The 27,273-nt window shown below is 46.2% G+C and overlaps 1 protein-coding gene across 1 annotated transcript in view; it reads right to left on the bottom strand.

Annotated features, from left to right (window-relative positions):
* Positions 1-21,225, bottom strand: part of TEDC1 (tubulin epsilon and delta complex 1) — a gene marked incomplete at its 5' end in the record, with an annotated part of 80,693 nt that extends 59,468 nt beyond the window's left edge. The window contains 3 exons of the mRNA XM_082484474.1: positions 11,269-11,471; positions 18,473-18,551; positions 21,067-21,225. Coding sequence (XP_082340600.1) covers positions 11,269-11,471; positions 18,473-18,551; positions 21,067-21,225 — 441 coding nt within the window. The remainder of the gene's footprint in view (positions 1-11,268; positions 11,472-18,472; positions 18,552-21,066) is intronic.
* Between the last annotated feature and the right edge of the window lie 6,048 nt (positions 21,226-27,273).

Here is a 27,273-nt window from a genome sequence, read left to right as displayed (position 1 = left end):
ATCACAGAGGCACAGGGTTGGTAAAGGGCTTTTCCTTTTAAAGGCACAGATTCATCTTTAAAAAAAAAAAAAAAAAAAAAAAAAAAAGACAGTATCTCCTTTGCTCCAACTGCAATGTCACTCTTTTTCCTCTTTTTCCTTGCCCCTAAGTCAAAAGGCACTGTGTCCTAGGGTGCTGCAGTCCTAAGTAAGTACCTTCATGGTTCAGACTGTCTTGCCCCCACCAGGAGAGGTTTCTGGATTATGAAACCATACCTATATGATTAACAAGTTGTCCAAAACCATGATGAGTCAAGCAATTGGATATCTGTCACTACAGCAGAGAAAATGCATGTATAAACAACATTAAAACACTTCACATAAGCAGCCAGAAAGCTGCAAGGCCAAAGACAGACTTGGGACTCCCAGATTAAAATCTGCATTTTCCATAATTTACAGTTCAATTCCAACTTCCCTGGTTAGAGATTTCAGAACGGCACAAATACTGCTCTCCTGGGGATTCATTTCAGGAAGGAATGGCATTAGACTCTATTGCTTTGGCAGTACAGTGACAAACACCATGCAGAGCTAATTTTATTGTAGCAACCTGCCTTATTAATATTAAAATAAGGAAGCCAGCCAATGCATTTTTTAACAGGATCTCTCTATTATTTATTTCACAAACTGCACAAAAAATTTACTTTTGCTATGAAATACTTAGCCTGGCATAAAGTAAACAAGGTAAAAAAAAAAAAAAAAAAGGTCTTGCATATTATACCGTGACCTCAATTTCCAGTCCCATCTTTACAATCTAGGACTATTTACTGCTCTCCCAGTGGGAGAAAAATCACTAAAATACCAGCCCAAGTTAGAGCCTTTGCTTCAAATATCACTGTGAATTTATCTAATCTATACAGCAATACAGGTACACACCTACATTCACTTCTGAGATACAGAAGGACATATTATTTAGCCAGAGTCATAAAGAGAACAGCAAATACGACTACCCAGGGCTCTCAATGGCCTCCTCACACTTGGAATGCTCCACACGAGCTCTGGAAGAGATCATTTCATAGCCACTTACCAGAAAAGCTTTTTGCTTGTAAACTATTTGCTGCAATTAATGTTTCTATTTGATTCTGTTTCAGAGAAGGGGAGGCGCATGGACTCCAGCTACAGACTGGTGCAGTACAAAAGCCACATCAACCCGTATCGATACCCTTATGGCAGTGTCAGTCTTTTCCCATTACACTGGCGATATCGGAGCTGGTCTTGTCAAACTGGACTGTGTGGACTCACCAGAGCAGCTGTCATTGGCATAAATTAAGCAGAAACTAGAATGAAGCCCCTCAATTCCACTCCCGCTGTAACTCACCCCAAATGAGCCTTTGTATCCTAAAAGCTCAAAGTACTGCTGTTAGAAGATCTCGATATCCATTTATTGGCAAGACTCAGAAAAGCAAGCACAAGCCTGATGAAGGTGCCATGCATATATTTACATGAACTCTCTTTGCACCAATTCCTAAACTCTCGCCCTGCCTGCACTGACGCAGAACTTAAACCCAGCTCTCCTGTGGTAAAAGATCCAGGCAAATAACCAGCTAAGCCCCATAATAAATACACAATTCAGGATACCACGCATCGCCATCCTAACTAAAGTAGCTCAGAAACTACAAAACCTACCCCAAGCTCATAAGTACATCTCTGGCTTAATCAGAGCTAAACACAGTTTATGTCTTAAGAGCATATATTTAAAATTTTTGCAAGGCAGCCTAGAATTCAGTCCCCAACACCACACGAATTTTGCTCTAAACATTCCTCCCCGGGCTATTTCAAGTCCAATTGTTATGAAAAAAGATGCCAGATCATTCTCAAAACGCGTGAATGGACTTGTGGTTAGACAATGCAGGAAGTGCAAAAAAACCCAACACAATTCTCCTGGCAGAAGTACTCTGAGCAGACAAGGCAGATTCACTAAACACTGAACTGAAAAAAGCCATCCGATAGGGAAGTACTTAGAGGAAAAGAATAAGGGGTGGGAGAAAGGAAGGTGTGAAAAAGACATGGTGATATATCAATTTTCATTCCCGTTCCGTACATCTGAGCAAACAACTTGCACGCAACTTGCTTAGAGAGAAATTAAAGATTAAGAAGTTTCAACTTTTAAAGCAGAAATAAAGCTTTTCTTTTTGGTTTGAAATACAAAGCAATCCCGCGTTATTGGAAATCAGAAAGCAGCTCTACCAACAGTGGATGGAGATAAATTAAACAAGTACTTCATCATATAAATAGTTCATCAAAGAACACCATAAGCATCAGTGTGTTTGTAAACACGTGAGAAGGAAGCATTTTTTGCACTACTTCCTCCATTTGAAGATTTCAGTGACCTGGCATGCAGTTGACCTTGCTCTGTTCGTCGTGCACTTTGAATTAAACAAACTCCAAAAATTGTTTGAAAGCAAAATTCCTCGCAGATTCCATGGAGATCTTGCAATGTGCCACAAGCAGTACTGCAAAGAGAACCCTTTGTTGTGCAACTTCATCATACTGCTACACTTTCTGTACTTCCCCATTTCTTATAGTTATCTTAAAGCTTATAAATTTTTACCTTAACAAATTTACAATGCCCTGTACACACAAAGGAAATGAAAAGGCCTATGCTGCCTGCATTGCTGTAAAAGAGAGGCGATGGCAGGGCTAGTTTCCCAGGAGATGCTCTTTTGTGACAAGGAGCTGCCACCTGTCGGTAAAGGACGGACCCCGGCGGCCGCCAGTTCAGCCCCGGAGCGCTGTGGCTTTTCCCCGGACATCTTCCAAATCCCTCCAAGGATCAGCTCTCTGCATCCATATTTGGACAGCCAGCAAACAGCTTGCTTCTCTTCCTGTGGATAAGTAGCCCTACTGGAACATGGATAACACGTTTAACCCATGGATATATGCATTAAGTCAACTCCTTGACATTAATCCTTGAGCAGAGCAAAATAAAGCACCTGCCAGTTAAAACCACTCATGCTTGCTCCCACCCCACTACTCACTTTCGCCTGAGTTAATCTGGGCCTAGAGAGAAACTATTTACTCTTAAGTACTACTCAAATCTTAACTACACTAAGCACGCAGCCTGGTATCACAAAGGTGGGAAGGAGCATATCTAGATCCCTCGCTGCAGGACTCGGGAACGGCAAAGCAATCACATAAATCAAGCTAATAAAGTGCTTCTGCAGCTTTTACCGAGCGCTCATTTTGAACCGCTCATAATTCAGGCAACGGTTTTGATGTGACATAACATATGTTAACCTGTGTAATTACAGATCTTTAAACGGAGTGTAATTTTTTTAAAAATTAAACACCATAGCCAGAAATAACAGTATCAGACATGCTTTCCTAATTAATACAGCCATATATCTATCTGCAGGAGGGGAAAATGTGAAAAGGAACAATTCAAACAGATGAATGTGAAAGGGACAACACTATTTTCATTAACAGCACCATCAACAACACTAATTGGATTTCCTCCAGACAAGGTAGGATCCAGATTAGATATACCATCTATCTTGCCGTGCGTACAAGAACCCACTCCCACACGATGCATACACCAATTAAATATCCAGAAATTTGCACAGAAGAATGCTTTCCATAAACATAAGCGCTCACAACACAGAAGTTATGCTCATAGCACATTCAGCAATTAAAAAAAAAAAAAAAAGGTAAAGTCCGATGTTTGCGCAAGGCCTTTTAGCTTTTAAATTTCAATGCCTTCTGTACAAATTACTACACACAACAGCACTCCGAAGACCTCTGCTAGTACCTGATTGGCAAAGAGTGAAAAAGAAAAGCTGCTGAGGGAAGACAGAAAATGCAAACACAGTTCCTATCCATTCCTGCCGTGTTCAAACAAGCCTGTCTGGCAGTAGCCACAGGCCCGAGGCACTAGAGCAAGTCAGTCCCTTATCCCATCCCTCTTCACTCATTCAGGAGGTTACTTAAGAGCTCTGCAATAGAGCAAAAGCACTATGCCTTTAACAGAGCACAGCAGCATTGCTCAATCTTTGGAGCTGCAAGGTGGAGGGTACGGCGAACTTTTAAAATAACATTTAAATCCCAAAGCTCACTGCATCGTGTATTCAGACAAAATGTGGAAACCAAATATACTAAAACAAACACGTGGCAGGGCAGACCTTAACTCACAGAGCACTGTATTTTGCGGGGCTCAAGAAATGCAATGCAGATGATGCCTTGCGCTGCAGCCCTGATTGCCCATGTCCATTTTGCTCTACCGTGGCAAACTGCTGGACGGGGGGGGGACCAGCAAAGAGAGAAATATGCAGCATGCTGCATCAGCAGCAAATCTGGAGCAAGAGGCCAACAGGAGAAGAAACAGTTACTGTCCTGGAGAGGAGAGGCAGAGCTCTGTCCTGTGTAGGTGGCCTGCCATGCCCTTCTTTGCATGCTCCTTTTGTCCTCCTGAGGAAAAAGTGCTTAATTTCAAAAGGTCCTCCAATGAGAGTTAAACTCTGATCATTTAAAGTGGGACATAAAAAGCAGAGGATGTTCTCATTTAAATCATAAGGCCATAGAGCAAAGATAATCAGAAGGTACTGAAGGCACTGGCTGATCCCCGACACTGGAGGGCAGGAGAGGCACTGAAACATCTTGAAATCCCTCGGTTTCCCCAACAGACAAGTAAGGAACTCCCCATGCAGGATTTCAGCTGAGCACCAGTAGGACCATGCTAAGCCTTCCACACCAGTCTTCATCTTCCTCTCCTCATGTGAAAGTTCACACTTGAGCCTGTTGTTAGAACCCCATCCAGAACGCATCAGCTGTAACATCAGGTTCAAGACATTTTGCGTTTATTCAGACATTACCAGACAAACAGCAGATTCAATAAATTATAAGCCTTTCTGATCTTTTCAGACTCCTCTTTTAGGGCATTTTACCTTGACATGCTGTCTCAAAAAGACCAAAAAAAAACCCTTCTTAAAAGTGTATTCACTGTGTCAGGCAAAAATAAATGTTATTAACCCCACATTTTTCAGTGCACACCGGAAATTTGGTTTTCATTGGAAAAAAGGTTCCATGAGATGTCCGAAGCATGGAATTAAAAAAAAAAAAAAAAAACACAAAAGATCAGAAGGAACAGCATGTACATGTGCACATGCAGAACAAAAGGGAGACAATTTCAGGTATCACCTGTAACTTGTGCTTTAACACACACACACATATACACGTATCACCTGTAACTTGTGCTTTAACACACACACACATATACACGTATTTCAAGAGTCCAAACTGAAACATGCTCCAGTTCTTGCATGGCAAAAACTTATTCCTAACTTAATCACCTCTAACCACAAAATATGTTTAAGCCTCCAGGCAATATCAGTAACTAAACACAAAAATTAACACTTCAGGGTTCAATAGTTACCTATTCTGGAAGTGACTCTAAAAAGTACAAAAGGCAGAAAAGCAAAATTCAAGCATTTTTCTCCTTTAGTTTCTGGTAGAAGCCTTTACAGGGTGGGTAGCAGTGCAACGAGAGTTCTACAATAGACTTGTCAGCCACACAGGAGCCTAGCGAGCTGCAAAGGTCCGGCCACGGTGCCTACCCCAGCAGAGGAGGCATGGAGAGGGGTACAGCACACCCCAAACATATCAGGCTGCTGTGAGCAAAGCAGCACTGCTTGCTGGCAAAAATGAGGCGAGGGAAATTCTGCAGGAGAAACTTTAGGGATCCTGTGCCCTCTGTTCAGGTTTCAGGGACAGCTTTTAAAAAAGCGTTCCTTAGCAGCTACTGAGTATGGCAACAATAGTGGCAGAAAAAGGGCAAAAAGATAAATGGTTAGAGTTACTAGGAAGACAGGAGGACAAAGAGAATAGAAGTGCAAGCACAGGGAATAAGGGAGGGAAATCAAAAAATGAAAGCTGACAGACTAATATAGCCCATAAAGATCTGGAAAGTAATTATGCTTCTGAGTCAGAATCAATAGGTTAATAAAATTCCCTCCTCCGCCCCCACTGGAATAGGTGAAGAGGGGAAAAACACCCAGAAAATTTATATTTACTGACACTAGTGCCAAAGGTTTCCTGATTTTCTGCTGGGGGGAACATCAAGCTTAGCTGCTACGTTAACACTTTCCTCTAATAACATGGTTTGTGGAACAGCAGTGACGGTCAAGATTTCTATAAGAGAAGGGCATTTCAACAGCAAGATTAGACCAAGCATAAGCCTTACACTATATTGGAAATAGCCGGTGAGCCAAGCTGGACCGTGACAAACAAAAGATTAATCAAATTGCAAACCTAAGAGTCAGAAGGCATGTTTAGTTTCATTTTTCCCCACCAGAAGTAATTAAACTGAGTTCACTTTGGCATGCTAGACAGACACGCATGAATTCCAACTATAATAGCCATAATAGCTCTATTTGTTGATTACTATAAATTCCCAAAAGGGGAGGGGCATCCAATTTCACTCAGAGGGCAAGAAGCAAGCAGAGAGAATTAGTGGAACCAAGAACCAGTGTTTGTACAACATATCCTGGTGATAATGAGGGATATAACATCACTACCACCATCTAAAAAACTCAACAGCCTCCACACATAATTAAATTATGGGGCACAGATAGATTAATTTCAGCTGTAGAAATAATACCAGTGCAGGCAGTATTCCTCCCTGGAAAGAGAAAGAATACATGCTCACAGAGTACTGCTATTATCTGAATAAGCCATCACAGATTTGGAGGAAGCTGTGATGATATCACTAAAATTTAAAAAGCAAGGCCAAAAAAAATTAAATCAAATACTGAATGTGCTAAAATGGCGGGTTTATATCAAACAATTATCTGCTTCTCAGAAACAGAGAAAATATGAGAACTCCCCTTACAGGTTCAGTGAATGACAGTGTTTCACCTACAGATGTGTTTTGTACTCTAGGATTTTCATGTGTAAATAGGAATCAATGAATGGCACTTGAGAATAATCTGCACGTACATGATCACCAAAGCAAGAAAGGATGTTAAAACGGACATCACAACAGTACATATTTGAGACAGAAGTCCACAGGGGTGTAAAAAGCCCTTGAAGACAATGTCCATCAGTTAATCGCCCAGTGCTTTAAGGCAATAACAACAGGCAAAAATTCCCAAGTAGATGCTTCTGTAAATCGATGTGAACCTCCGGTTCAGATTGTACTTAAGTCTTTATAGATGTAATAGAATTAGTGATTTTTTTTTTTTTTTAAGTGTTGACCAATGCAAGGTTTGAACTTTAACTTACCGCCTCTGGAGTCACCAACCTCCTGACAGATCAGCACACTAAATTCCCAGAATGGATTGGGACTACAGCAGCCAGGTACTAGAATGTGACATTCACCATCGAGCCCTTCTTTCCTCTCCTGTTTCTCCTGCTCAGCAACACGGGCTCCAGTCAGCTCTTTTAACTGTCACTTCCCCTCAGTTGATAAACTCCATATACTGGAAGAGAGCCACGGGTGGAAGTCTGGGGGGTAGTGGCTCCTTCAGTCCTGCTCGTTGGGGCATCCAGCAGCAGGCAGGCAGTGCCCTGGCTCAGGAGTGAAGTAAAGCTGGAGGCCACACAAGACAAGCTGCCCTCAAGAATTTTCCTACCTATCACAAAAGCAGACAACCCATATAAGCATCCTAGGCTACTAACCATACCCGACCTTACCAACAACTACCTCAAGATTATTTTTTCATTACATTAGCCACATTAAGCACTACCTCCTACCACCTTAACACCCTTTCACCATGCTTTCACCACTGTTTGGTTTATAATTTTAGGAATCACTTAACTTTTGAGTCTGAAGATGTAAGGGCATGTTAAATTAAGCTTGTGGAAGCCTTCCCCAGCTCAGGATCTTAAGATTATGAATTCCTTGCAGCGGCTGAGCTCCATGTCCATCATGTGTCACGAATACCCTTGTCCCTCTATAAATAACCGGCCTGAAATCCTTTAGAGCTGATGGAAGCGTTCAATTTGCCGGGGAAGAAAACTGTGTTGCTAAGGAACTGCAAAGAAGAAAAGGCCAGAGAATGGTAATCTGAAATGAAATAAAAGGAATTAATTTAATTGGCCCTTGATATGTTGGGTATTTGGCATATTATCAGCAATTTAGCAGGCTCTAGGTTTTGTTTCAAACTTAGGCTGAAAGAATAGTCAGAACACGATTGCACCCTTAATTTAGGGATTAGCTGCTTTCTCTCTTCTTCATAGAAGAGATCATGTCCACTTTTCAGTCAAAGTTTTAAAAGCAAACCACATGAATATGTTTGAACTACAGCTATGCCTACAGTTCTTGAAGCTCCATTTTTTTAGATGAAGACAAAGGGTAAGGATTTTCTTCACATTTAGTCTCACCAGTAGACCATCAGATGTGCTTTGCAAGTGCTGGCTTTCATGCTTTGCTGATTTTGGCACAGAATTCAGCAATGCACTGAACCAAATACTATTTCATGGATTTTTGTTTTGCAACATTTTCATTTCAGAAAAATATTTTCAACTGTTTATAATAATTTTTTTAAAAAATGACTCCATGCCATGGAAGATTTTAAGCTCCTTCTCACTTCTCAGCTGAGAATTTCAGCTGTTTTTAAAGAGCACTTCATTTTCTTTCTTCTTTTTTTGAGACAGATCTTTCTCTAGAGAAGCTTTTTTTTTTTTTTTTTTTTTTTTTTTTTTACCTTTTTCCTTCAATTTACTTAAATAGAAGAGAATTATGACTGGCATGTTACATCTCTGGCATGTTTAGCAATGCCTTTACAATTTGTTACACATCTTCCAACACTTCAGCTTAAGTATCACAAATGCCTGGTATTTAACATTCCCAGAGTCGAAATTCCAGCACTTCAATTGTTCAAGTTGTACTTTAAACTCACAAGATGTCAGGTATCAAACTAACACCCTCGCCTTCTTCCTTTCTTCCTATGATTTTAGGGGCTACATTGTTGAACGCTATCTGACCGATGAGTAGACTTTGCCACACGAAGGTAACCCATAAAATAACAACAGTTATCAAATAACAATATATAACAATAAGAAAACTATCACACTCATGCAGCAAACAACAGGCTTTCATGAGTGATTTACGAGGAGTTGATGACTTAATCAAAATGAGGTGTGCGACCCACCTACCTTCTCCTTCACACTCACCATTACCTCCTTACTTCCTTAACTGTGCATTCGTAAATCTTAATTTGGTTGGGTCTTACTGGTTGAATTTATTGGTTTTGTAATGCCTAGTTGATCAAATAAAATATAAGACCTGTCCCTCACAATGCCGTTCAACTTTCTTGTGATGCAGAATCACAAAACACACTATTTATACATTCTCTGCTGTAACTACATTGTATCTTTTTTTGCATGGACATTATTTTATTGGAGTATGACAACTTGCTAGATGAACACCAAACAAGAAACATTGTAAAGCTCGTTGTATTAACAGCATTCATATGCCAACTCCAACTCCCAGTCTATAAAATTTTTGTCTGGCCTATTGAAAAGAAAAATTCCAGACTTGCAAACCTTACCAAACACTGTTTGGGACAGTTATTGGGTAAAACCATGAAAGGTACTCCATGCTTTTTGAGAAACACAGGTAAAGCAGGTTAGAATTGCAGTGAAAGGCACAGCAATAGATTTCTTAGTGTGCCTCTGTGTGGCCATAAGAGATAACACTGTATTACCATAGTTCTTTCATCTCTTTCTGGAAAAAGCAAAACTTAAGACCTTAAGAGAAAATAACATAGGCGCTGCCCCATTTCCTGAATTCATGTTGCTGCTACACTTCACTCGCCACTCTTTTGTAATAGAAATTAAGGACACAAAAAATAATCTGCTACCACACAAGAAAATACAAGAAATAGAAGCACAAAGTAAAAAGTTCTCCAGAAGTGTGTTTTTCCTAAAGTCTCAAGGCAGCCTTCACATCACCGGAGGGCACCACCACGCACATCCAGTGCACAAAGTGCAGCCTCTTGTGCTCTCTATTCTGTGCAGCAAACAACTGTAGTGTAGGAAGAGTGGTCCATTTTCTCAAAATACTGTTAATAACATTGTTACAAACGTGACTCTCCCTCTTGAGCTGTCATCCATTTGTACAAGTGTTTTCCTTCCAAAGATGCTGTTATCTATATCATAGCTTTCCAAACTCTTGCTTTGCTATCCCCTAGAAAGTTTCTAAAAAAACAGGCAGCCTGCAGTCTAGGGGAACACATATACATGACCATGAAGACAAGGTCTTAGACATTACAAAATATCAGCAGGTAGGGTTTCTGACCTACCATCTCCTTTGCCAAAAAATGACACAATTCTGTGAGCCTGTAATTTTGAACCAAACTAACCAGTAATTAACGCCTGACCAGATGAAAATGACTTAAAATTCACAACCACCTAGAGAGGCCTCAGCCACACTAATGCATTGCACTGATTGGTTTATATTCAGCCTGTGTGATCTGTTGTGTTAACAGCAGGGACAGTTTATTTGCAACAAACAAGATATAAACATGGTAAAAACCCTCATCTTCTCTCCTGAGCTTCTCACTCTATTTTCCAGAGCAATATGTGTGCACACGGTCTTAAATGCAAGGAATGGATTTTAAAAGCAGTATTACCAAATATTATTAGGCTGTGGTTTTGTGAGGTTTTTTGCCCTTTTTATTTTTTTTCTTTTGATCACCTATACATATGACAGCTAAAGCAGACATACAGCTATCCTTAGCTTACTTCACAGCAGGCTTCCTATGTGCTAACATCTTTTTACTGATAGAAACAACAACATACCCCACTGTGCTCTCAAGGAGGCTACAAGGTCATTAATTACCCCAAGAGAAGTAGCTGCCATTTGAGATCTTGATGTTTTTAAAAAGTGCTATTTGCTTTAGCATTACTTGCTCTACCCAATGTCAACATACCCGGCATTCACAGAAAACCTGTTTGCCTACACTGTAGCACCGCTCAGAAGCGGAGAGATCAAATTCACTTACGTGCACTCCTCCGTACTGCTCTCACCTACACTGGAAAAAAGCAGGGAATTCAAGCACGGGTGGGAGTTTGAGAAAGAGAAGGAACCAAAATCACCTGCACACAGAAAGTTTAGAGAAGGCAAAGAAAACAGGTTCCAGATGCTGGATCCTTTTAATTTTTTTTAAAGCTGGAATAAGGCATTTATTCATAAAGATAGCAAGATACCGCACGCTACACTCTAGCAGCAACACAGCTGCTGTCACAGAACATCACTTGTGGACAGGTAAGGTGGAAGGACACAAACATGCTCACCGTGCACACAGAGGTTTCATCGCCAGTCTTTACTCTGTTCCGAGCCAAAAGCTGCTCCAAGAGGCTGATTCTGTGCAGCAGCCACGAAAATGCCAGCAGCAGCTCCCGACTACCCGCTGAGCCGTCAGAGGGGAGCCGATAGAGTTCTAGCCTGCCATAGCCGTGGTACCACAATGCTGATTTTACAAACCTAATTTGGTTATCTGAAAAGAAGAAAACAATTAGGAATAACACACTGCATTACTCAATGCATTTACCCATTCAGTTCCAGGAACTGCAGCCTCCTCTGAGAGCAAAATTTTTAATGAAGCCTAAGATTAGTGGAGGGCAGTGGAGGCTACAGTCTTTATCAACAACTGGTAAAGCACAGGAGTTAAAAGCCTTCCTCATGATGCCCCATTCTGATCTACAGAAACTACTGCTAAAGGAAAAGAAGAAATTAAAAGTTGAGATCAAGGCCAATAATGGCTTCTGGGAGATTAACAACGGCAAAAAAGGTCAGTAGCCATCCCCACTATAACAGGACTCCCAATTCACCGATTCATTTTTTATGAGCCACCAAGCATGCTATGAATTAGTAAACACTGAGTAACTTTACTCCTGAATGAAACTGGAATTTAGAGATAGGAGTTTCACAGCCTGCTGCAAATCTCTGAGCACCAGTGAGCAGGCAGAGATAATGCAGCACACCACACTGCATACCAGACCACACGGACTATTTAATTCTCAGGAATGCTCTGATCCGTATTCCTTCACACCAGCAAATGTTACCTGACAGCTACAAGACAGGCACTACAGAACTGTAAAATACTGAGGGAACACAGAGAAAATTATTATTTAAAAAGCTTCTAACCAGTAAGCTTCAGCTCTGTACTAAGTCAAAACTATAATAAAGAATGTAATTAGGGGGCACAATGGTAAACGGTACATTCTGGGGAAGAATCAGCAGTTGTTTTAAAAGGAAGTTCTGCTCAAAAACCTACTGGAGTTCTCTAAAGGCAAAACCAGGCAAGTGATTAAGGAAGATTCAACCAATGCAAATCATTTAGACTTCCCAGTGGGATTCAACTAGCATAAAGAAACTAAGCCACTGTGGTGGAGGGAGAGGGAAGGCCCTTGAATCAATGACAAGTGCCTAGCAGACAAGAACCAGGGGGTAGGAACAAACAGTGGTTTCACGAGGGCTCTGTGCTAAGCACTTGCTGTCCAACCAGCTCAAAATGACACACAGACAATGTGATAGTGACAGAAAATTTGGTGCTGATGTGATATTACTCAGTAGTAAGGAACACAGGCAGATCGTAAAGGACTGCAGAACCTAAGGACCCTAAGCTTTAAAATAACAGACAAAATTCTTTTTAGAAAAAATGAAAAATTATGCACACAAGGGAAAAAACAATCCTAACTTTACTGGCATAGTAATGGGCTTGGAGATGACCACTGGACTCAGGAACACAATATTAGATGATAAGATTTTTCATGACAATATTACATTTGGTTCTCATATGCATCCAAAAGCAAACTGAACGTGAGAAACCTAGAAAGGAAACTAACAGAACACAGGAAACAAAATTATATTGTTGTCTATATCCACTGTGACCCCACATCTCAAATTCAAAGTGTTATTTAATTTCTTCGGTCCCAAAAAGGCTACAGAAGACTTGGAAAAAAACGAGAAAGGACAAGTATGATCACAGGTACAGACCAGTTTCATTGTAAGAACTGATGACGTACGCCAAGATGACTGAGAATGGATATGACAAAACTGGTTAAAGCCATGAGTGCTGTGGAACAGGTGAACAGGGAATAATTTGTTTGCATGACATTCAATACAAGAACTGTGAGCCACCAAAGTTAGCAAGCATATGAGTCAAAACAAGTTAAAGAGATGTTCTTCAGGCATACAGCAAAGTTCTGTAATTTCTGGCCACGGGACACTACGGACACTGAGAGTTACACAGGCTCAAGGAGGAACCGGATTTACAGCGGAGTTCATGGAAGCTTATGAAATACAAAGATATCCTCTCTGGTTTGGGAAGTCCAAGATGTAAACTACTGGAGGCTGAAAGAATACCCCCCTGAAAGCATCCTTCTATATTTTTCTTTTCTTTTCCCCTGGGCACCCATTTTGACAGCTGCCACAGCTGGATAAAGCTAGATGAACCTTCAGTTTGATCGAGTTAAGGCATTCTTAAAAAGCAAGGAAGAAAGCTGTTCCCTTTTTCCAGTGTAATGCTTCAGTATCTCTATAGAGTTTCATAAAACAGGTACACACTCACACACACAAAAATAACAGGAAGTACAAACCTCGTACAATCAGGAATTGTCACTGCTGTCCTTAATCAACATACCAATTCATTACATTACATACTCATTTGCCTCCTCCTTGCCACTTGTGGTAAAAACATCCCTTAGCATTGACACATATCATAATCTTTCTTTGTCTGGCATCAACTGCTGCAGCTCAAAAACCACATAATGACCAACTTGAAAACAAAACAAAAAAAGAAAAAACCAAGAGAAAAATCCTGTTGCTCTCAAAAGGCATTTGTTAATTACAAGAGACTCACAGTGAAGAGTGGTTGATTTCACTTGATTTGCAAAAATGCTAAAGGAGTCTTATCCACCAAAAGTAATACAAACCCAAGACACAGGGAGGAGCTATAAGATGACCTATGCTAGTAACCCTATAGGAGCAGTACATTGCTACAGCTCTGCTGAGGCTGGAAGGAGATGGTAGTCCTGAAGAGCCACCAAGCCCTTTGCACCTTGACAAACCAGAGGAAGGTATATTTTTTGCACTGTTTGACCCACTTTAGGATTTAGGGAAACAAGACTGCAGATCCCTAAGGAGATAGATATGCCTACTTCCAGAGCACTCCTCAGTCCAAATACAGAGCTTAAACTGTTATACAGATTACTACACATCTTCAGCAGCAGGAGCAGGAATACATGATTGGCCATGTGACAGCTACAAATGAATTCCTGACAAAGACATTAACCATGACTGAATAACAAAAAGCAAGATCAGGAGCGTGATTAAGCAGGTGACATGATGGTGCAAAGCTACTAATTTTTTGCAGGACTAGTGTTTTGCGTAGCAAAGCTTCTGCAGAGACACATGACAGTTGGACAATTGGTTTTTAACCTAGCTTGTTTTCTGCATTACAGACACAAAAAGAAAACAAACACCTAAATCGCTGTTTGCTCTTTTTGCAGAACCTGTGAATGTAAAAACAAGCAGCTTCCCTTCACGATGCTAGGGTGGCAGAAACACCTATGGTTTGCTAAAAATCTTGCTGCAGATATGCACTCCAATCCCTCATGCACAGGGGGAGCACTCAGATATTAGAGATTTTTATTTTGATCACTCTTGAACATTCTCACATGAGCTAGGTTTTCATGTTGCCCTTTCCTTTTCTTTGTGCATTTGTCAAGAAAAGAACAGGTAAAGGCAGAAATACTCCAAAAGAAAGGAAGATCAGTACATACTTTCCTCCTTTTTCAAAGCAAACAACCATCACATGCTGCCATCTGCAGCTCAGGCAGCTCCCCAAGAAATCACATATCAAAGAGAAGGAACAGAGAGCAAGCCAGGTTGGTTTTTTTTCCCTTTATCACCATTTTCCTTCTCTGAAATACCACTCAGGACCAGAGGCACCAAGGCACTTCATCACCTGAGTTTCTGTGTTGCTCTGGCCGTTTATCTCCCCCTGTTTTATCACTCCCTCTGCAACACATTGCCCTCACGTGAGAGGGTACAATTGGTGTATCAGGCAGGCATTGTGGGTGAACAGTAAAAGCATGGATCTGGAACTGGGGCTCAGAGAGCCTTTCCATGGTTTTCTTCATCTCTACAGTGCTCTGCTTACAAGGAAACAGTGCTCAGATAAACAGCAGTAGAGGCTATTAAGTACCCAAGACCAAGATGGACTCCTCCATAATGTGCAGCCGAGAGAGAGGAAAAAACATCACTCAGATAGGAGTGACTGGTGTTACCTGCTCTTTGAGAACGTCTTCTTACAGCATTTCATTAGGATTAGGCAATTCACAGAGAAAGACCCACACAGTCCTTCCAACTAATCAATCCCCTTCTGCATTCACATTATTTATAAAAGTACGCTCAGCACGTAAGAGCAAGCTGTGGATGAACCTCAGGGTTCAGCTCTCTTAAAACTATACTCAAGCTGTGCTCTTCTGCTTTATGAATCCTGCAGGATACTTTCAGTGAATTACAACATGATATTCAAATAAGGGTTATGCATTAGCCTGGCAGGCTAAGATGGAAAGGAGCTAAATCAAGTACAAGAACAGACACAGATACATTACTTCACGCACTCAGGCAAGAAACACCTGCATAGGTAGTGGTGTTATGGGAAACTACTGCTGCAGAAGAACATTTTCTGCTTCATTTGTCAAACAAACAAAAATATATTGCAGCTCCAGTCCTCTTTCCCATACTATAAAAAAAAAAAATGAATTGCGACTCCAGAAAAGAAACATTTCCTCCAACTATCTAAACGCACGTTGCTCTGCTACCTCACGTGGTTGTTAGGTTGTTAACCAAGTCTATCAGCTCTCCGCCTCTGTGAAGAAAGAGCAGCATGAAACCACTAATCATGACTTCACCAGAAAGGTTATGCCCAGAGTACTACTACACAGCTTACTTTGACTCGTACTCCACTAACGAGAGACCCGTTGTTCTGACATGTTTAAGGGGCTGGAGTGTATTAATGACTTCCCACCAAAGTTTACAGAAGTGTTTTTTACGGTGTGAGGAAAAAATTCTTCCAAAATGAGAAACCAAAAGAGCCATTTTCAGAATTTTATAACCACTGACTGGCACACTTCAGTGGGGTTTCTAGGGTTTGGTGTTTTTTTGTTTTGTTTTGTTTTTTTTGTTTTGTTTTTTGGTTTTTGTTTTTTTTTTTTTCTTTTTACAAGAAGACAGTAGTTCCTACATTTTAAAATATCAAATTGTGTGGATTTTTTTAATGTGATTTTTCAAACATTTTATTTTCTGCTAGCTAGGCAATAAAATACATCAAGCATTTAAAAACATGACGCAGAAAGTTTTTCTAAACAATATCACAACCATAACACGGGAAAGACTAGTAGCTGTTCTATTTAAAGCAAATTTAACGTCATCTAAAATTCACCTATATGACAAGATCAGATCAAAAACTGACTAATGAAAACTACTAACTTGAAATACACACTGCAGTGGCAACTTCGAAAGTCACTTGATAAAAAGGACTTCCTAGATCAAGGAAAAGTTTTCTGAAAAAATCTGTCCTTTTCCATGGCCAAAATCTGTAAGAGCATTCTGTCCTTGCAACACACTACTTTCTAGCACCTCACAACTGCAAATAGCCCAACATCTGGAATGCAGTCCTTGAAATGTAGGTCTTGCTCTACAGAGTAGTGAGAAGAACCACTGTGACCCCAACACCACACACAGACTACAGGCGAAAGCTCAGTGTTTCCTTTGGAAGAACTTTTAGCCTAAAAAAAAGGAAGGGTACAAGACCATTTGAGTACAGGTTCTCTTTGTCAGACAGCTGTTCCTCTGCCTATGCACACAGTAACCCTCACACTGAAGGAGTCTTCACAGCCTTCCTCTGGGATCTGGCAACTGCTGCTCTCCTTGTTTAGCCAAGATAATTAAGAGGCTGTAGAAAAACAGCAAAGAAAGGAAAGCCTGATCCATGGACTAAAGCAGTAGACATGGATTAGAGGAATTCGTTTCAACTCTTTGTGGTGCTACAGGATCCTGTGCAAACCTGAGAAAGTTATTTAGTCCCTATGCCCAGGGCTTCCGCTTCATTTCCATGAAATAAATATATGAAAAACCCTAAGTGATCCAGAGCACGGACAGAGAAGAAAGACAGTAAAATATTGATCGTGTTTCACAGCAGACAACTCACTCACTTGGCCAAGCAAAGATAATCAGTGTGATCTGAAAAACTGAACAGCTATCAAACCTGAGTTTCAGCTTTAATTACTGAGTTGAGACTATACAAGTTTCTTAAAAAGCAGCTCAGCAGTTTTGAGCAGAACCACACATTCCTATCTTGCAGTCTACCAGCAGAGGCTGGGTTTGCTCTCTCTAGAGCCATGTGCACATAGAAATCCTGTCTCCAAATGCTACAAGCAGTTAGCGTGGGAGCAGCCAGGATTCAATGAGGTGGCACTTGTGCAGGACCACCTCAAAGCAGCTGTAGGACACAGCCAATAAACTGAGTTAGCATACACAGCAGATTGTGGATGAGTAGAAAAGCAAAAACAGCCGAACGAAAAATAGCAGTCCTGTGAGTAACACAGAACCATGCTGATTTCCTGCTGAGCTACCAGCAAAACTATGCTGGTATTGCTCCACCCTCCTTGAGAGATATCATCTACAATGCCTAGCCATTTTTAACTCTGTTTACAGAGCCATCAGATTCACAGCTCTTCAGGGGCTAAAGCAATGTTGCTTAGTTTTTTTTTGTTTTCAAGGGCAAAAGTGGATTTTAAGTAGTTTTGGTCTGAGGAGACCTCTATCCATCACAGACAATCCCATTCTCAAAACATCCTCTGACAATGGAAGGGCTCTAGATAGACATCTTTCAAGAGAGAAGTCTAAGCAGTGGTATCGTACTTGGAATAACATACATTTAAGAAGTAAATAGTGCTCTGTCATTGTGAGAAGCCAACATGCATTCAGCTTCTCTCTGCAAGAGTGGCCCCGTCCATAGAGATATTCACACACAGTTTTTGTTTTGTCTAGAACTTCAATCCAGAACTTTACGGTTCATAAGCCCTGACATAGGACTTGATAGAAAATTAACCACAGAATCACGCATCATATGTGGAATGGGGAAAGAAGGAATCAAAGGAAAAACCAATCCATTTCTGTAATTATCTCTGCAGATGCTGAGAACGCATAAGATCATTGCAGAGATTTAGCCACAGTAAAATGTCAAAGGGAAGCAGGAGCCCCTAGCAGGTGCAAGAACATCCCAGTTTCCTGGACAAAGCAAGCCAAAGAGGAGTAAACCTGCCTGCACAGCTGTGATGCAACAGTAAGTTGGTGGCAAAGGTATTCCAAATGGAGCATTCCTGACAGGGTGCAAGGAGCCAAAGAAAAAATGCTACAAAACTAGTCCCAGTATTTCCGTGGGACAGACAGAAATCGCACAGTCAGCCAGACTGACTAGATTACCTATGGCATCAGACTTGGTCCACTTGCCTCTGTGGATTTGTTTCAGAAGGGAGTAGAGCAGCCTCCATAAATCCAGGCTCTGCAAAAGAAAGAGAGGGGTGGGGGGAGATCAGCAGGCAAAATATCTGCCATATATTTAGTCTTAATTAGGCAATTAAACCCATATCTGAGCATCAGTTGTTACATGGATGAACACACCTGCATCCTGTTGAATCAGGCAGGTTCACGTATTAGCTGTCTCACGAACACAACCTACAGTAACGTGCACTCAAAAAGAGAAGGGCTACTAATGCTGGCTGTACAGCAAGACCCAGCACTTCTACTTTGAGACACAGGCATACAGGAGCACAGCTTCCAAAACATCTGCTCTGATATAACCACATATCACAGAATCACAGAACAGTAGGGGTTGGAAGGGACCTCTAGAGACCATCTAGTCCAACCCCCCTGATAAAGCAGGTTCACCTACAGCAGATTGCACAGGATCGCTTCCAGGTGCGTTTTGAACATTGCCAGAGAACACAACTCCACAACCTCTCTGGGCAGCCTGTTCCAGCACTCTGTCATCCTCAAAGTAGTTTTTCTTCATGTTCAGATGGAACTTCCTGTGTTGCAGTCTGTGCCCGTTGCCCCTTGTCCTGTTGCTGGGCACCACTGAAAACAGTCTGGCCCCATCCTCTTGACACCCACCCTTTAGATATTTCTAAGCATTGATAAGATCCCCTCTCAGTCTTCTTTTCTCCAGGCTAAACAGACCCAGGTCTCCCAGCCTCTCCTCACAAGAGATGCTCTAGTCCCCTGATCATCTTCGTAGCCCTCCGATGGACTCTCTCCAGTAGTTCCTGGTCTTTCTTGATCTGGGGAGCCCAGAATTGGACACAGCATTCCAGATGTGGCCTCACTAGGGCAGAGTAGATGGGGAGGATAACCTCCCTCGACCTGCTGGCCACATTCTTCTTGAAGCACCTCAGGATACTATTGGCCTTCTTGACCACAAGGGCACATTGCTGCCTCATGGTCAACTTGTCCACCAGGACTCCCAGGTCCCTCTCTCCAGAGCTGCTTTCCAGCAGGTCAACCCCTAGCCTGTACCAGTGCACGGGGTTATTCCTCCCAAGGTGCAGGACCCTACACTTGCCCTTGAACTTCATTAGGTTCCTCTCCACCCAACTCTCTAGCCTGTCCAGGCCTCCTTGAATGGCAGCACAGCCTTCTGGTGTGTCAGCCAATCCTCCCAGTTTTGTGTCATCAGCAAACTTGCTGAGGGTACACTCTGTCCTCTCATCCAGGTCATTGATGAATATGTTGAACAAGACTGGACCTAGTACTGACCCCTGGGGAACACTGCTAGTTACAGGCCTCCAGCTAGACTCTGTGCCACTGATCACAACCCTCAGAGGTTTGCCATTCAGCCAGTTCTCAATCCACCCCACTGTCCACTCATCTAACCCACACTTGCTAAGCTTACCTATGAGGATGTGATGGGAGGCCATGTCGAAAGCCTTGCAGAAGTCGAGGCAGACAACTTCCACTGCCCTCCCCTCATCTACCCAGCCAGTAATGCCATCATAGAAGGCTATCAGATTGGTCAAGCACGATTGGTGAATCTATGTTGACCACTCCCGATAACCTTCTTTTCCTCCACATACTTAGAGATGACATCCAGAACGAGCTGTTCCATCACCTTTCCAGGGATGGAAGTGAGACTGACTGGCCTATTGTTTCCTCAGTCCTCCTTCTTGCCCTTTTTGAAGACTGGAGTGACATTGGCTTTCCTCCCATCCTCAGGCACCTCTCCTGTTCTCCATGACCTTTCAAAGGCTTAACAATAACATCTGCCAGCTCCCTCAGCACTCTTGGGTGCATCCCATCAGGGCCCATGGATTTGTGGGTGTCAAGTTTGCTTAAATGACAATATGGCACAACTCACCCAGAGTCAAACAAGCACTTGAAGACGCTGAGAAGATCTGACCATGATAGTATCAAAAACACACAAACAAGAGGCAGCACACAATAAGTGGGAACTCGAAATCACTTCTTGGCCACACAAGGACAGCATGCTGACAAACTGAAACAGTGATTCACTGTTGGAATTTCGGTCAACACTCATAAAATGCTTAAAATAGCTAACTGAGCAAGTGGAGCACCCTGTGTGTAAGCTGGAGGCCTCACAAGCATCACTCCGTAAAGCCCCGAAGGACAAAGACTCAAGCCGGCGTACAGTAAAGGGAAGCAAACCTCAGGTGAAATACCAAGCTTTAAGTTAACGCCACCAGAAAATAAAGCCCTTTCAAGAGCAGCGAACTTGCAGAGAGCCGCACAAGGCCGGCAGTGCCGGCTGGGGCCCACACAGAGGTCTCCCCGCCCAGGCCCTAACCCCACACAGCTGTCCCTGCCCCCGGGCCCAGTCCCACTTGGATGTCCCCGTTCCCCTCCACGCGGGACCAGGCCCCGCACGGGGATCCCTGCCCGCCCACAGAAGCGCCTCCCCCCACCCTGCGCCGCCAGGAGGGCGCGGAGGAAGAGGAGGGGGCGTCGCCAGGCAACAGCGGGGGACGCCGGCGAAGGCCGCCCCGGGGGCGGCCCGCGCTCACCGCCTGCGGCCGGTCGAACCTGGCGCGGCGGAGACTGTCGGGGGCCGGCCGGGCGCGGGGCGGCAGGGCCCGGCACAGCGCCCCGACGGCGCCCGGCAGCGCCCGGCCCCGCCGCTGCTGCCGCTGCTGAAGCTGCTGCTGCTCCTGCTGCCGCCGCATCCCGCTCCGCCGCCGCTTCCCGCCCTCTGCCGGCGCGCGACGGGCGCATGCGCAGTGCGGCGGCGCGGCCCCTTCCCGCCCTTTCCGCTGAGCCCGCCCGCTGCGGCGCCCCCTGGCGGCTGGGAGGGAGCCCTGCCCCGCCGGCCCCTGCGCCGCGTGGGGGCGACACGCGTGGGCCGCGTCCTGAGGGCGGGAGCGGCGCGGCACCGCCCGGCCGGGTGTACCACGGCCTTTCTCCCTGGCTTCTCATAGCTCACTGATCTTCCCGTTACTTATACTCATGGCTTAGGGCAGAGAACTCGCTGCTTGCCTCCCCTGGGAAGTGACCCGAGTGGGGAGCCCCCGGGGGACAGACACGCGCAGGGCGCCTTTTGCCACCCGCGTGATGCAAGGCAGGCTCACCCTGAGCCACGGACACGTCTCCCACCCAGCCGAAAACCCCGAGCGATCCCTGCGAGCTTCCCCCACCCTTTCCGGCTGAAAACGTTGCTGCAAAACCCCATGTCGGCTTTTCTAAAAACACGATTCTGCCGCCCTCAGACCAAGAAAACGTTTGTTGGCCGAGTGGGTTTTGGCAGCAGGGGATCGGCTCCAGTCGCCAGCTCTGACGCCCGGCTGCCCACCCTCCTCACGGTTCAAAGGGGTGCGACGCAGGCGGCTCCGGTCCCCAGACGTACATGCTCTTAATTGAAGCAATCGTAGGGATGCGGGAGGGGGGTGGGGGGGTGGAGGGAGGGTGGCGGGGGAGAAATGGTTCTGCCATGTGGGACACTGCCTGAGTCACTGAGATGAAAAGTCCACCTCTTGGCTGGGGTTTACGTGGCCAAGACCCGGCCCTGACATGGATAGTACAGTGGGACCACCACCGGTGCGTGCCAAGGAGACTGGTCCACTCCAACAGCACAATGGGGATCCTCCTGAGCCAGTGCTGCCTCTGCCTGTACATAAGACCTGCTCAAAACCTCCACTAATGGTTTCCTGGCCAATTAACCAGTTCATAGCCCGTTTAACGTGCTATCTATGGATCTAGCACGACGCTTTTCCCTTTTTTTTCCCATCTGAACACCATGAAACAACACGTGAAATTCCTTCCACCTACGGAATGGCCTCTTGCAGCCAAACGGCTGCTCGCAATGAGGAGAGAAATCGCGTTGGTCCGACGAGACCTTCAGCAAAGCCCGCTTGCTAACATGAACTGCGTTTGCACTCTTTCCCTCTGGTTGCCGCCTCTCCTGCCTCCCACCCCTGTGTTGGGGAGCGCGGCCCTTTCCGACGCCGAGCACCGCATTAGTGCTCTCCCAGTCCCGTGGATCCTGGCTGCTGCTCCAGCCAGCCCTGAAAAGACCCCTGGGTGTGAGTTATCCAGGCTTAAGGATTTTTAAAATATCTTCTCTAGCAGCTGTTGTCTCACATCCTCTTTCTTTCCTAATGGCCTGGAAAGCATTTTCCTTATCCCTCATCCAGCTCTAGCTCAGCAATCTCTATCCAGTTCTTCCCTCTCCTTCCTAACAGGTTTGGCATCTCCATATAGTTCTTTGCCTCTGGTTCCCAACAGCCCACAAAGTCCTTTTCTATTGCTCAGAGCCTTATCGGACCTGGATAATCCTCTGCTGTCTTTGGCACCCTTCTCAGCTTTCCATACCTTGCTGCTATCGGGTGTTGTCTGGTCCCTCCATGACACATCGCTTGTCTATTTTCCCGTCCCCGCTGCAGTCTCCAGGCAGGAGGACCTTCAGCTGGAGCCAATTTCCTGTGTTTTCTTGACCACTCCATAAACCCTGCTCAAAGCCATCCCTGTCCCCACACACATTCCTCTGTCTAGGCCTTTCCTCCCCAGGGCAGCTGCCTGCTTTGCCGCTGTCGAGACAAGGGCTCTCCTGCAGCACCCATCACATGCACCAGTGGGTGGTCCTGCCCATCACCCCCTGCTCTGGGGTCCTGTCCCCCAGCCAACACACCAGTCCCCCAGCCAGCGAGCATCATCACCCAGCGTGAGAGCGGCAGCTGGGATGCACGCCATCCCGGCACGCTGAGAACCCCTATGTCGCCTTTCCATCCCGCTGGCTGGACCAGCCCCGCGGCGCCCTGGAGCCGGGTTGGCCACGCTCCCCATCCAGCATTCCCTGGTCCCCCACCCCGCGGCTCCCCCGGCACGCAGCACCGTGGGCGCAGCTGACACAAGACGCCTGGCGCTGCGGAGGGCTGGCACCCGGCCATGGGTGAGTCGGACACCAGGCGGCAAATCCCAGCTTCTCCAGCACGGCACAGCACAGCGTGGGCTCGGTCTCGGCATGCGAGGCCCCACTTATCTGCTCTGCTGGCTGCCTGGGCGGTTTTCCCAGGGTGGGAGAAGCCGATGGGAAGGCGATGGTTTCCTGCCGTAGAGATGGACCTTGTGCTGTGGACAGATGAAGGAGGTGATGGTGTGACGGACCCGGCATCCTGTCCCAGCAGGGACGGCAATGCCACCCCACCAGGAGCAGAGCCCCCGCTGCATCTGGGTCACCCTCACCTCCACCATCCCGAGCCCTGGTCATGCAGGGACTGACAGATGCAAACGAGCGATGACCAGCTGACATCAGCACACCACTCTGATGTCACCGTGTGCACCTTTGATGTCACCGTGTGCACTTTTGATGTCAGAGGAGACGGATGGAAGCCTCTAGGATCCTCTGTACGGCAGGGGGAGGCAAGACGGAGCTGCCTGGCCACTCCTCCAGGGCCCCCAGCTCTGCCCTGGGGCTAAGGCAGTTTCGGGAGGAGCCGAGCTGTGGGTTGCCCCAGCAGTGACAGCAACCGTGGGGACCACAACTGGAAGGGGAGGTGCAGGTGGGTACTGAGAGGCCAGGGATGCTCCTCCTGGGGAGGGGTCACTGGGCTTCGCCCTCTCTCGCTTACCCGGGCTCGTGCGATGCCGCGCAGCCGTGCAGCCGGCCGTTTTCGGGCGCGATATGTCAGCTAGGGTCATTTCCGCCCCGGGTGACTCAGCCGGGGCCGAGGGCGCCTGTTTGCACCCGCGCCATGGCAACCCGCCACCACAGGCGGCCCCACTGTTTGCGGCCGTTGCCAGAGATGACGGGCCCCGTCCCATTGCCTCATGCAGATTGTATGCAATAACGGCAATCTCTGCTCGCTCCGGCAGCAGCACGGCTTCCTGATGTCACCTCAGCCCAGCCCTGCCAAGGGGAAGGTGTGAGCTCTCCTCCTGGGAAAACAACCCCTTTGCTCTTTTGTTTTTATTAATTATTTTTTTTTAATGCTTTTATCCCCGTGAAGGCACAGGCAGGAGCCAGCCTGTCTCCCGGCCAGGCCCCCGGGCCATGCATCAGTACTTCCCACGCTCCGCCGCCAGCTCGGGGCCGCCGGAGCTCCTCTCCTCTCCTCTCCTCTCCTCTCCTCTCCTCTCCTCTCCTCTCCTCTCCTCTCCTCTCCTCTCCTCTCCTCTCCTCTCCTCTCCTCTCCTCTCCTCTCCTCTCCTCTCCTCTCCTCTCCTCTCCTCTCCTCTCCTCTCCTCTCCTCCACTGGGTCACATCACGTAGATCACTGGGTGCCCGAGATGGACCGTAATGGCTGCACAAATAGTGTAGTGCAGGTTTTCCTGGACACAGTGAATTAGTCTGCAATAGGCCTGAGGGGGGGCTGTAGCGCCAAAATTCAACGTCAGGTCCCAGCATTGGTGGGAGAGAAGCATTGGTGTTTCAGGTCCTCTGATGCAGCATCTGCACTTTCATTATGATAAGTGAATTGGGAAGGATTAGAAAAAAAGATCTGAGGTCTTGCAATTCTCTGTTCTCAGGAGTTTCACTCTTTCCTTTTTACTTAAAGAGCCAAGTAGATGTTCCTCTGCACCGAGGGAAACTCCACCTGCCCTCTTCCCCCCTGGTCCTTTAACCCAAGACTCACTGAAGAAAGACAGGCTCCAGTGGGAAGTTCTTATACCTTCCTCCTTGGAAACTCTCCCTGTTTCCTTGAAAATAACACAGGAGGAGTAAAAGTAAAATGCAGCTCTAGCACTGGATGCCAACTTTTCTTCTCAGGCTTCTTGCTGGGGAAAGCCACCAGGACCTGGCAAATGTCCCCCAAGGCTCTTTGCACCCAGCTCCTCTCCAACACTGGATCATCAGCACCGGGAATGGGGTGATGGTGGAACAGCTGGTCCCCTCCTCTCCTTGCTCCCTGACTAAACCTCAGTCTCCAGTACCATGATCCATGGCCTCGTCTGCTTCTTGTTGTGCCCCTGGCCGCCTCTCTTACCCAGAGCCTCTCTTGCCTTCGGTATCTTCAGCTGCTTCAATATTTGCAGGGTTTGACCCCCTCTTTACCACCTCTGCAAAGCTGTTTCCGCTGGTGGGACGGGGCTTCCCCAAACCGCTGCTTTGCAGAGCTGGGCCGGGAAGTCCCAGCTCGCCGCGCGAGTGTGCAGAGCTCCTGCTGCCTGACATCAGCTGCGTGGTCCCTCTTACCATTGCCCGGATAGGAAGGCAGATTTCTGAGGTTAGGAGATGGACAGACGCTTTCTCGAGCTAAAAGATAGCAGAGCTCTTTGAGTTTGACACAAACCAGCCTTAAATATACCCAGAGCAGTGGTGAGCTGGGTACCACCCAGTTACAGACCAGCTTTGTTCCCATGAGCCCCGCACAGCAAAGAGTAGGAACCTCCTGCAGCAGCATCCCCCATGCCATGCTCCCCGGGCTCTGCCTGCGCCCTGCCTGTCCCTGAAGGGGACACAGCTTTATTTGCAGGGAAAACAAACCGCTCACCACCCCACAGCGGGTGACTGGTCCCTCCCGTGCCGCAAGGCCTACTGTGGCCCCAAGGCACCGGATCCTGCACAAAATCACTGCAAGAGAAGTGCCAGAGGTGTCACCTCACTGTCCCTATCAGTGCTGGCAGGGGAGGGTCAGTGGCCCCACCAGCATCCCAGTGAGGCAGCACTGAACAAGACCCCCCCCCCCCGCCGCGGCTCCCCAGCACGTGTTAGCCCAAATGTGAGATGCAGCTGGATCCCACAGCCACGCTGGCAGGGCACAGCCCTGTCCCTGAGCTGTGGCTGTTGCTTTTGCTAAGGACAGCCATAGGGGAGCCATGCTGAGGGCAGCATCCTACTGTAAGTCTTCCAGTAAGCCATCCCCTTGCCAGCTGCGGGCTCAGGGACACATCTGTCCCCTGCTTGGGATTAAGCTCTGTCCCATCTGCGCTGGGAGGAAGATGCAGGGCCAGGAGACCCACACCCATCCCCCTCTTGCCTGTGCTCTGCCTTCGCTGAGGGCTGAAGCAACATTCACACCTCTTATAGATCAGCTGAAGGACCCCTTAATCCCCTTTCTGCCCATTCTCTCCTTTTTTCTTCTGTACAGAAAGCCACAGAGCCGGGGCGGGGAACAGCAGCAGTTTACTTTCTGAACCCATTCTGTTTCCTGTCCTTTGCCAAAACCCTCTTCTGCTTCCCTACCCAGGGTGTTGTGGCTCACCCGCACCCAGCTGCTGGAGGAACGGGTGATGTTGTTTGTGTTTTTTTTGTCACAGTGATGAAGTGTTTATAGCAACTATCGCTCCACAATCCGCAAACTTCACTGATCTCAACTCAAGCTTCCGAAATAATGGCAGAGGAAGCACAGCCCCTTCCTCCGGGGTCAGCAATGGTGGTATTTCAGGTTGCTGAAGCAGGGGAACTTCATGCTGGACATCACCATGCTGGAGATCACCCAACACCTTTTGCTGTCCCAGATGGGCACCTCGGGGCTGGGGCAGTGCCCTGACCCCACCTGCAATGGCAGCGATATCCCCATGGCTGCTGGCTGGTGACAAGGGGGGACGTGGGGACTGCCAGCCAGCTCCTGAGGGTCTCCTCTCTGCCTCAAGAGTAGTGGGAGCACTTGGTATGGCACATCGAGCTGGCATCCCATAGCTGATCCCAAAAAAGTCTGGGATTTCCCCAAGCATCCTGCTCTCACCAGCTTCCCTGTTGCAGAAGCATCACAGCCAGGGCATCGCCGCACTGGGAGAGGAGGGACCATCCCTACCCGTTCCCAGCTCCCACCAGGGCT

The sequence above is a fragment of the Vanellus vanellus genome (genome assembly GCF_965231255.1).
Source record: "Vanellus vanellus genome assembly, chromosome: 5".
In the NCBI taxonomy this organism is placed as follows: Eukaryota; Metazoa; Chordata; class Aves; order Charadriiformes; family Charadriidae; genus Vanellus; species Vanellus vanellus.
The sequence above is the reverse complement of the archived record's forward strand: the minus strand, read 5'-3'. Positions and strand labels throughout refer to the sequence as shown.